General features: G+C 45.5%; 1 protein-coding gene across 2 annotated transcripts; it reads left to right on the top strand.

The window, feature by feature from the left end:
* Positions 1-2,175: 2,175 nt before the first annotated feature.
* On the top strand, positions 2,176-8,714 carry TRPT1 (tRNA phosphotransferase 1). Of its 2 annotated transcripts, none has more exons than XM_089482985.1 (6): positions 2,176-2,455; positions 4,099-4,180; positions 5,342-5,511; positions 6,396-6,570; positions 7,424-7,480; positions 8,544-8,714. In XM_089482985.1, exons 1-6 carry the CDS (start codon positions 2,348-2,350, stop codon positions 8,675-8,677), a joined length of 726 nt encoding a protein of 241 aa, XP_089339111.1. In that variant the 5' UTR covers positions 2,176-2,347; the 3' UTR covers positions 8,678-8,714. The 2 variants fall into 2 exon arrangements, with proteins under 2 accessions (XP_089339111.1, XP_089339112.1); XM_089482986.1 differs by lacking the exon at positions 2,176-2,455 and adding an exon at positions 2,482-2,958.
* The last annotated feature ends 2,389 nt before the right edge of the window (positions 8,715-11,103 follow it).

Genomic DNA, 11,103 nt, shown 5'->3' with positions numbered 1-11,103 from the left:
TTGATTGAGAAACTCGTGTTGACTTTCTGTGATTATGGGGTTGCTGTCTAAGTGTTCACAGACTTTCTTTTTAATGAACTGCTCTGGAAGCTTTCCTGGAATTGATGTCAGACTAACTGGGCGATAGTTGTAGGGATCCTTTTTCCCGTTTGAAATGCCACAACAAACTGCAGTTCCCAGAATTCCATATCATGGAGCCATGGCAGTTAAAGTGGTGTCGAACTGGATTATTTCTGCAGCCAGGATGCTGCCTAGGAATGCACTGATGGATATTTTTTGTCAATCCTTGACATACTGAATTCTACATTTCAGGGCGTTTCGGAGGGAAATGTAGAGGCAAGATGGCTTCTCCTTTCATAATAAGAGACCATTAAAAGGTGATATGATAGCCCTGCTTAAGTATTTGAAAGGGTGCCACATTGAGGATGGAGCAAACTTGTTTTCTGCTGCTCCAGAGAATAGGACCCAGAGCAATGGATGTAAGCCACAGGGAAAGAGATTCCACCTCAATATTAGGAGGGACCTCCTGAGAGTAAGTGATGTTCGACAGTGAGACATGCTCCCTTGAAGCGTGGTGGAGTCCCCTTGTTTGGAGATTTTTAAACAGAGGCTGGATGGCCATCTGTTAGTGGTGCTTTGATGGAGAGTTCCTGCATGGCAGAATGGGGTTGGACTGGATGGCCCTTGGGGTCTCTTCCAACTCTATGATTCTATGATAAGAGTACAGTCGGCCCTTCTTATACATGGATTTTTTACACACGGATTCAAGCATCCATGATTTGAAAATATTAAAAAAAGTATACATTTCAAATATCAAACCTTGATTTTCCATTTTTTATAAGGGACACCATTTTGCCCTGTCATTATATTGAACGGGACTTGTGCATCATCCACGGATTTTGTCATCCATGGGGATCTTGGAACCAAACCCCAGCGGATAACAAGGGTCCACTGTATAGGGCAGTAACCTAGCGATTCTCCCACCGCACCGTTTTCTGGTGGCATGTATGTAGTGACCATTGGTGGCCAAAGACTCCTAGATCCCTTTCAAACATATATGCCTCCTTAAGCCAGGTGTACCCCATCCTATATCTGGACACTTCATTTTTCTGCCCTAAGTGCAGTACCTTATATTTCTCTGTGTTGAATTTCATTTTGTCCGCTTTGGCCCAGCTTTCTAGTCTATTCACTGTATAGTGCGGTAATCTAGCGATTCTTCCCACTGCACCATTTTCTGGTGGCATGTATGTAGTGACCATTGCTGGCCAAAGACTGTCTGGCCGTTCAGAACAGGACCAGGCAACACATCGGGGACTCCTTCCTTCTACCAGTTTCTACATGGTGGGCTGGGGTGAGTTTGGGACCTCTATGTCTCCCAAAACTACTGGAGTGCTGGAGGTGCCACAACAAACAACACACCCCAGGTTTCTCTTAGGATGGCACTGTGGCAGTTAAAGCGGCGTCGAACTGCATTGTTTCCAGTGTAGATGCACCCTGTGAGAGTTGTAGGCTATATATACAGTGGACCCTTGTTATCTGCTGGGGTTTGGTTCCAAGATCCCCCACCCGTGGATAACCAAATCCGTGGATGCTCAAGTCCCATTGAATATAATGACATCGCAAAATGGTGTCCCTTATTAAAAAATGGAAAATCAAGGTTTGATATTTGAAATGTATACTTTTTTTGGAACATTTTCAAACTGTGGATGCTTGAATCCGTGGATAAAAAATCTGTGTATAAGAAGGGCTGACTGTATATTGGAATACATTTGGAAACCCTGTTGTAGCTTTACAAGAAGAAGAGAAAGAAAGAGAGAAGAGAAGAAGGAGGAGAAGAAAGGTAAATGGGAGGGGGGCAGAACTGTGGCAGTGTGGCCCAGTGGTTTGAATGCTGGATTCTGGAGTCCAGGGTTCGAATGCTGGCTCAGCCCTCAGACCCACTGGGAGGCCTTGGGCAAGGAGTCACACTCTCTCAGCCTCAGGGGAAGGCCATGGCAAACCCCTCTGAACAAACCTTGTCAAGAAAACCCCATGATTAGGGTGGCTTTGGGGTTGCCTTAAGTCTGTGCAAGGACTTGGAAGGCAAATTGCCGCAAGAACTACAACTCCCAAGAGCCTGTGCGAGGCATCAGGTCAGCTGGGTGCTAGGATTGCTGCCTCTTGCCCCTGCTTTCCTCTTTGCAGTTTGAGTGGGCAAGTGGCATTGGCACCAAAAAGAGGTGCCCCTTGGAGGCATTTGGAAGGCCATCCTTTAGCAGCAGCAGGGAAGGTCTTGCAAGGCAAAGGATCTATTATTGGGGGGAAACGGATCCCTCCTGCTTCTGGGAGGAGCAGCTTTGTGGGATTAATGCCAAGCCTCCTTCGGATGGAAAGAGAGGGCTCCAAGGCTGGAGGTACCCCAGAAAACTTGGCCAGAAGAGGCAGAAGAAGAGGAGCAAGGCACAGGAGCCATCAGGTTAGGACTCTAATAAGGCTGTCTTTGCATCTGGTCCAGGTTCTGCATTGCATGCTCAGGGCTTCCTCTTGGATGCAGTTGTTGCTGGTGTTCACATTCAGCAGAAGAGAATAACATCCCAAACCCACAAAGCAGGGCTCCCCTTTATGGAGGCCAACCAAAAGGCTCAATATCCATGTTGCAAGCTTTGGCAGTTCTGCTGGCTTCTTCCTCAGGCAAAAAGTGTTAAAGGAGAAAGGAAGACAAAATGATGATAGTTAGGACTCCAGCATCACTCCTGGTGCATCTTGTCCTGCATTTGCATTGCATGCTAGATCTTTCTCATGGATACATTTGCTATTGTTGTTCACTGCCTTAAGACTGAGCTCGACTCATGAGGACCCTGTGAATGAGACCTCTCCAAGACCCCCTGCCCTCCATTGCTCTGCATTGGTCCTGCAAATTCGTACCCGTGACCTCCTTCATAGGCTCCATCCGTCATGGGGTCTTCCTCGCTTTCTACTGTGAGTTGTGTGTCTTCAAGTTGTTTCTGACTTATGATGAACCTAACCCGACACTATCCTGGGGTTTTCTTGGCAAGCTTTGTTCAGAGGAGGCTTGCCATCACCTTGCCCTGAGGCTGAGAGAGTGTGACTTCTTGCCCAGGGTCACCCAGTGGGTTTCATGGCCGAGTGGGTATCAAACCCAGGTCTCCGGAGTCATAGTCCAATGGTCAAGTCACTCTGCCACATGGCTACCCTCTACCTTTCCTAGCATTGGTGTCTTTTTCAAAGTACAACAGCCTCATCTTCGATTCCAGGGAGAATTCAGGCTTGATTTGTTCAAGGACCCCCATGAATGTAGAAAAACCACAAATACTAAAAACACTATGTTTTTACCTGAGAGAGCACTTCTCTTGGGATCTCTAGCTCCTCCGGGGCAACTCTGTGGTCAACCTCTGCCAGACATTGACCATAGAATTGCATTGGAGGGGCTACAAATGCCTAGCAGAGCGTTCTCTCTAGGAACCTAGGTCCTTCAGTGCGTCTTTTGGTTCAAGTTGACCATAGAGTTGCAATGGAGGACCTAGATATTCCTAGAGAGAACATATTAATGAAATCCGTGAATAATCAAATCTGAAAATGTGGAGGGATGACGGTATATACATAAGTATATAATATCTGAGGGAGAGAGTAGGCTGGCCCAGTTCCATCAGGGGCTAGCCTGAAGAAAGAGGCTCCTCCCTCCCTAACTGTCATCTTTCAGCCTCTGAGGGAGAGAGAAGGCTGGCCCAGTTCCACCAGGGGCTAGCCTGAAGAAGAAGAGCCCTCCCTCCGGTCCATCTGCCTTGGTCCAGGCCTCCGAGGGAGAGAAGAATGCTGGACCTGATTCCCTCCCTCCCTCACCATTCCCTTCTCCTTTTGTGTCGTGTCTTTTAGATTGTAAGCCTGTGGGCAGGGAATTGTCTGTTATCCCCTCTATTGTAAACCGCTCGGATTCCCAGTGATTGGGCGGTATATAAATAAAACCTATTATCATTATTATTATTATTATATATACATATATACATATTCTCTCTCTCTCTCTCTCTCTCTCTCTCTCTCTATATATATATATATATATATAGATCCACATTCACTGTTTCTCTCCAAACCTTCTTTCAGGATCCGGATGTCCACCTGTCCAAAGCCCTCTCTTATGCCCTGCGTCACGGTGCAGACAAGTTGGGATTAGGCATGGGACCCGGTGAGTGCTTCTGCCTAGCTTTTTTATTATCCTCTCCCCCAACTCTGCTTGGAAAATGATGTTTCTCTTACTTGTTATCTGCCTGCCATGGGATGCTTAATGGCACCAGAGCCCTAATAATAATAATAATAATAATAATAATAATAATAATAATAATATAGATTTACTTGGAGGAGGAGGAAAAGAGAATACAACTTCTTTTAAGTGTGTCAAAGGAAATACAGTGGGCCCTTGGAATCCACTGGAGTTTGGGTCCAGGGCTCCTCATGGATATCAAACTCTGTGGATGCTCAAGTCCCATTAAATACAGCGGCGTAACAAAATAGTTTCCCTGATATAAAATGGCAAAATCAAGGCTTGCTTTTTTGGAATTTATATACTTTTGATATAATTTGTATATATTTCCAAGCCGTTGATAGTTGACTTTGTAGATAAAAAAATCCATTGATATTGAGGAGTGACTGTACTTACTCTGTACATACATACATTTATGAGTGCAGTCAGGTTCTGCAGAAAGCAAGAGGTTTTCTCTTCTTCTTTGTTAGACGTTATTTGCACAGCAAATCTTTGTTGGTAACTCAAGCATAGACCCAATGAGTAAGGAAAGGCTTTTTAACAATTACATTTAGTTTCTTAAACTGGTCCACTATCCAGCTTTTCCCTGCATCACAGTCAGAGGTGATCCACTCGGACGTGTTCTCACCATTGCCGCATGTCTCTTTTCTAAAGCTACAAAGAGTTTAAATCCCCTAAGGCCACATCCGAGCTGTAGAAATAATCCAGCTTGACACCACTTTAACTACAGTATCATCGATCTGCAGGGAGAGGTGGGAAATATTGAAAAATCACATTATTATTATTATTATTATTATTATTATTATTATTACCATGGCTCAGTGCTATGGAAGTCTGGGAACTGTAGTTTTGTGAAACATTTAGCCTTCTCTGGGAGGGAGCTCTGGTGCTGCAACAAACTACAAATCCTAGAATTCTTAGCATTGAGCCATGGCAGTTAAAGAGGTGCCAAACTGGATTATTTCTGCAGTGCAGATACAGCCAATGTAAATAAATTTAACCACCCTTCTGTCCTCATGAATGAACTGACTTATGGGAGTGTTGAAGGGGGGAATTCCTGATCATCTTGTTCCTCCTGAATGGCAGATGGCTTTGTGGATGTGGCTGAGATCCTTCGCTTGCCCCAGTTCAAGGCATGGTCCTTGGAAGACATCCAGCGGGTTGTGGAGACAAACGAAAAGCAGCGCTTTGCCCTGCGCCCACATCCTTCTGGGGGGCACCTCCAGATCCGCGCCAACCAAGGGCACTCCTTGCAGGTGAGAAAGTAGGCAAGCCACATTTGAGAACATGAATTGGACCATGAAAACCAACAGCATGGACACAGGAACTTTGCATGCTCTAGTTACATATGACAGGACTACCCAGGAGAATACACAATACAGTGGGCCCTTGGTATCCATTGGGGTTTGGTTCGAGGATCCCTTGTGAATACCAAAATCTGTGGATGCTCAAGACCCATTAAATACAGTCATGCAGGAAAAGGATGTTCCATATATAAAATGGCAAAATCAAGGTTTGCTTCTTGGAATTTAGACCTTTTTGGAATATTTTCAAGCTGTGGATGGTTGAATCCGTGGATTAAAAATCTGTGGACATGAATGTCCAACTGTTCTCTTGCATAATTTATGAAACCATGTGTAATTCCAGCCATCATCATTGTCATCTGTTTATTTGATATCTTGCCCTTTCAATGTTTTCGAGCCTGTAGATTAAAAAAATCCATGGATATGGATAATTGATAAAAATCCATGGATAATGTATGCTGAGTGTACATTATCAGTCAGAACCTAGAGCTCCAGAACACCTCAGCTTTCAAAGATGGGGAGCATAGAAAACAAAGCATGTCCCAAATTGTAGGCATGGTTGCCCTTCTATTGTAAACTATGGGCAGAATTAAAATTGTCTTTCCACCTGGGATGTTGCATTTTCCCCACTGTATTTCATCCACACCTGTAGTTATGGCCATGATGTGGTGGACTTAGGAAGAAGGAAAGCTCAGTTTGCCTGCCATTTGGAAGAAATGGTGCCGCCAGTGCTTTGGGGCAAAGAAAAGTCGGAGGGATTCTTTTTTATAGAAGGGAGGGGAGAAATTGGAAATAGGAAAACATTAAGGTGTTCCAGCTATTTCCATCTGCGCCAGGTGTCTGAACTGGAACTCAAGCCACTGCTGGACCCGTCAGATTTTCCAGAGGTTGTGGCCCATGGCACATACCTGCGCCACTTGCCTGCAATTCACCGCGAGGGCTTGTCACGGATGGGACGATCACACATCCATTTAGCACCAGGATTGCCAGGGGAAGCAAGTGTCCTGAGCGGTGAGTATGCCACTCTCCAACCTGAAGGAGGGAAACTGGGTCTTATAGTACAAAGACATCTAATCGGGTCCATGTGACAGAAAAACACCTGCTTCACAGGAACGTTTGGGCCTTGGCTGGTAGAATTCCTTCCCCAGAGAGTACAATCACATCCAATATCCACAAAATGGTGTTACCTTTAGTCAGTCACCCAAGATGCACAGATTAAAATGCACAATCAAATTAAACTAGAATACACAAATTAAAGGCTGCTTAATGTTTTGTGCATTTTGGATGTCATTGGACTTTGCTGTATGGCCCTGAATATGTTCCCCAGAGAGGTTTGCCTAGAATTGTCCATGCTGTCTATCTCTCTCTTTCCTTCTTTTAGGAATGGATAGGATTGCACAAGTTTTAAATACATAAAAGTCCCAGCTATGAGTCTCATCATGCTCCACCGCGTCATGTTCTATGTTCTCCAGCAGCACACCTTGAATTTGTCTGAGGTAGCATGACTGTGGCTGGGACTTTGCAGCAACACAACACCAACCAAAATGGGAATTGCTCCTTTTGTTCTAGATAGATTTGAAATAACTATTGTCCTGACAAACTGTTGTCCAGAATTCAGAAGAGATCTTGCCAGCTTTGAGATGTGTAAAATGGCAGGAAATGCATGGATTCTTGGTGTTCATGTGCATGAATGTATAGACATACCAGTGGGACCTGGAACAACGTGGAAAAACGTTGTAGCTGGGAATGCTCCTATTCCTAGTTCAGGGCTGCATCCACATTGCAGAAATAATCCAGAAAATGAGGAGACTTTTTGATAGAGAGAAATTGGGGGTGTGACAGAAGTGTGACATTTGTTTTGCAGGAATGAGGAACAACTGTGAGGTGGCCATTGTCATTGATGTTGCCAGAGCTCTGGCAGGTGAGTTGAATCTTATTTTAACATGGGTGATAACACCATGTTCTTTCCATACATGAAGATAGTAAGTGAGTTTAGGGGCTGCAAAGGAGAGGTGGCACAGGGGACTCAGTTTTCTCCTCCATCACCTTGCTGTTGCTCCATCTAGCACCCGCTTGTGGCTCCGTGAAACAAAGGTCCTTTCTGAATAACGGTCAGAGAAATCAACACAAGTTGATCAGGGAGTTCAGAGGAATGGAAAATAAAAAGTTGGCGTGTGGTGTTGCATTGAATCTTATGTCCAAAGCCTCATGGAAACCGTGCCCTATGAGGACTTAGGAAGCTGGGTCTATTCAGCCTGGAGAAGAGATGGTTAAGAGGCGATATGATAGCCATGGTTAAATATTTGAAGGGGTGTCCTATTGAGGATGGAGCAAGTTTGTTTTCTGCGGCTCCAGAGAATAGGATTCAGAGCAATGGATGCACTCACAGGAAAAGAGATTCCACCTGAACATTAGGAGGAACTTCCTGACAGTAAGATCTGATCAACAGTGGAAGATGCTCCCTTGGAATGTAGTAAATTCTCTTTCTTTGGAGGTTTTTAAACAGAGGCTGGATGGCCATCCACTGGGGCTACTTTGATGGTGAGTTCCTGCATGGCAGAATAGGGTTGGACCGGGTGGCCATTTGGGTCTCTTTCAGCTCTATGATTCTATGTTGAGTGAGAAACCTTTGGATCTCAGATAGTTTAGTCCTCAACTCCCAAAATTCATCGCCAGCATGGCCAGTGGTAAAGTATGATGGAAGTTGTAGTCCAAAATATCTGATCAAGGTCCTTTAATGTTTAACGTCTGAAGAAGTAAAGGTTCTTATATCCTGCTGCTTAGGTGTTATGGATAGAAATGGGTCCAGGACCCTTGACTTTTAGGGGGACTTCAGAGCCATCCCTTCATCCAATGGAGAATAAGAGGGGGGCTCAAGTTTGTTGGAGTCTTTCCAGGCACCCCACGTTCCTAGGTCAGGATTCAGGCTGTGGTTTTGTACTTTTACGGCATGTCTTTTCCCTGACCTGGATATCTTTTTGCAGATGGGATCTCCTTTTTCCGCTCAGCGAATGGAGTCCTCCTCACTCCTGGTGATGCCAATGGACTGTTGCTCCCCTGCTACTTCCGGGAAATCCTGCAACTTCGACCTCAGCGTAACGTCTTGCCAACAGAGTAATAAGTAGATATATAATAAAAGCTTTATTTATACCCCACTTCTCTGTCAAGGACAATGGAAGCGGCTTACAGTTAAAAACCCATATAATACATAGATGGTAACCCAATTATTTCCTCCCTCCCTCCCTTTAAAACATCAATTCAATGCAATAGCAATTAAAACTATACATTAAAATAATCAGAGAGGGTTGAATGGGGTTTCAGAATCAGAATCATAGAGTTGAAAGAGACCGCAAGGGCCATCCAGTAGTCTTCCCAGGCGCCCCATATTCCCCAATGTCTCCCTATGGGCAAATATACTATAAACGCCTTACTGGGTTTTGGGGAGCCTTCCTCTTTCTGGCCTTTCCCTGGTTGTCCTGAGGGCCCAGCTTCTCCTGCGAAGGAAGGCAGGGATGCAGTCTGGGCCCTGGGTTCCGCCATTTTCCTCCTGGGTCTAATATCCCTCGGCAGCAAGGTGTTCCTTTCTGATCAATTGCCTTCCAGAATCCTCTGCAGCCAGGTATGTGGAAAGGGCTGCACTGTGCATGCGCGTCAAGCCGGCCCCCTATTCGCGCCTGTGGGCTGCGTGTGCATGCGCCCTAGCTGTTTGGGCAGGTTGATGGGGCGGCCTCTACTGTGCCCTTTAAGGGGGTTTTCTTGGACTTCAGCTCCCTGAAACCCAGGCGATTGGCCAACATGGCAGAGGCTTCTGGGAGCTGGGGTCCAAAATAAATGAAAGGGCGCAGTTGGGGGGGCCTTAAACACACAGTAAAAATAATGATAAAATAAAAATGTCCCACCCACAAGGCAAAAGACTACATCCCCCAGCATGCACTCTTCTCTCTTGGTTGCGCACGCGCACCCTTCACCCGCCTCTTTTTCCTTTTTCCCCGGGGGTGAACTCCATTTCCCGTGATGCATTGGGCCGAAGTGCCTTTTCTCTCTCTCTCTCTCTCTCTCTCTCAAACTCTTTTATGATTCTAAGTCGAGGGTAAACCTAGGGGTATGTGACAAAGGATGTAAAGGACGAAGGAAAGGAAAATGATGCCAAATAGCACCACTGTTTGCCCACCCAGCCATTCAAAAAGGCCAGAGGCAGTGCCACAACGGAGAGAGTAGGCGCTTCTTTTAGGTTATCTCACAATGGACTAAGGTTTCGCCCTTCACCACTCGACTCAAAGAAGGGGGTGGTTCCTATTTTGATAAAAGTGAAGGTACAGTATAGATAAGTCGACCCATAGATAAGTCGACCCAGATTTTTGGGGTTGATTTTTTGACTAAAGTTTCTAGACTTATACATGAGTGTATACAGCATCTCCTTTGGACATGCTCCAGCTTGTCCACATCCTTCTTGAACTGTGGTGCCCAGAACTGGACACAGTATTCCAGGTGGGGCCTGACCAAAGCATGCCATAGAGTGGCACATTGACGTCAAAGACAAAAGGCTATGAAACACTGGCTCTCTCCTATGGAGATAGGGTTGGGCAGGAAAGACGAGGCCATGGTGTTGCATAAAGTGATTTTATTCACAGCCCAACAAAGTAAATAAATTGTTTCCTCAGTCAAATTACTTTTGTCGTTTGTTTTTCTTAATTTTAAATTAATAAACCCCTTGGAAATGCTCTAGGGCAAGGGAAATCCCTTCTCCCAAACCCAGTTGTCCTTGCCATCACATCTTCTTAGGTTGGGACTGTACAAAAAGGAATGGAGGGGGACACTGTGACCTTGCCATCTCCTCCAAAAAGATAGGCCTCCCCATCTCCATCTGTGTCTTGTTTGTGCACATTCAGCTCCAAGGCCAAAACCCTAAAGCAGTTCCCCTCTCAAATATTTACCTGTAGTCAAGCTAAGGCCCCCTCACTCCCTTCTGTCTGCCTCTCTTCCTATCTCCCCCCCTCCCCGAATCCCTCCTCCTTATAGCATTAAAACACAAAGTCTTGCTTCTCTCGGTGCTCCATATTCCTTTTTCCCAATGAAGGGATCCTTTGTGTGGCAACCTGCTGCTCCACATGCCACTCTGCCCTCTGTTTGCACTTGTTGCCTCTGTGCCAAGCCTTCAACAGGCACTCCGTTTTGAGAGCCCCTATGTGCATGTGTGTGCATGCATGCGCATCATGAACTGCTGCGGGATTTCCTCCAAAATAATGGAAGAGGGCTTGACAGATTTCAGGCTGCACAGACAGACTGCTGCTGCTCAACCTGAGAAAAGGAGATCATCAAACCCACGTCTCAGGACCTCACACTCGAAAAACACGATGAAACAGGGGAATGCCACTGAAAATGTGCCATCTTAAAGCTGAGTAACTAAACTTGGGAAGTATTCCACAGGAATGGACAGAAATAAGACCTACTGGGAGCTATTCTGAGGCAAGGTGACCAGATGTCCTAACTGCAAAGGAGGACAAGGCACCGTAAAAAATGGAGAACATTCAAGAAAAATGGAGA

Source organism: Sceloporus occidentalis, unplaced genomic scaffold (genome assembly GCF_023333645.1).
Source record: "Sceloporus occidentalis isolate IW3139 unplaced genomic scaffold, rSceOcc1.0.p SCAF_20, whole genome shotgun sequence".
Classification (NCBI taxonomy): Eukaryota; Metazoa; Chordata; class Lepidosauria; order Squamata; family Phrynosomatidae; genus Sceloporus; species Sceloporus occidentalis.
The sequence above is the reverse complement of the archived record's forward strand: the minus strand, read 5'-3'. Positions and strand labels throughout refer to the sequence as shown.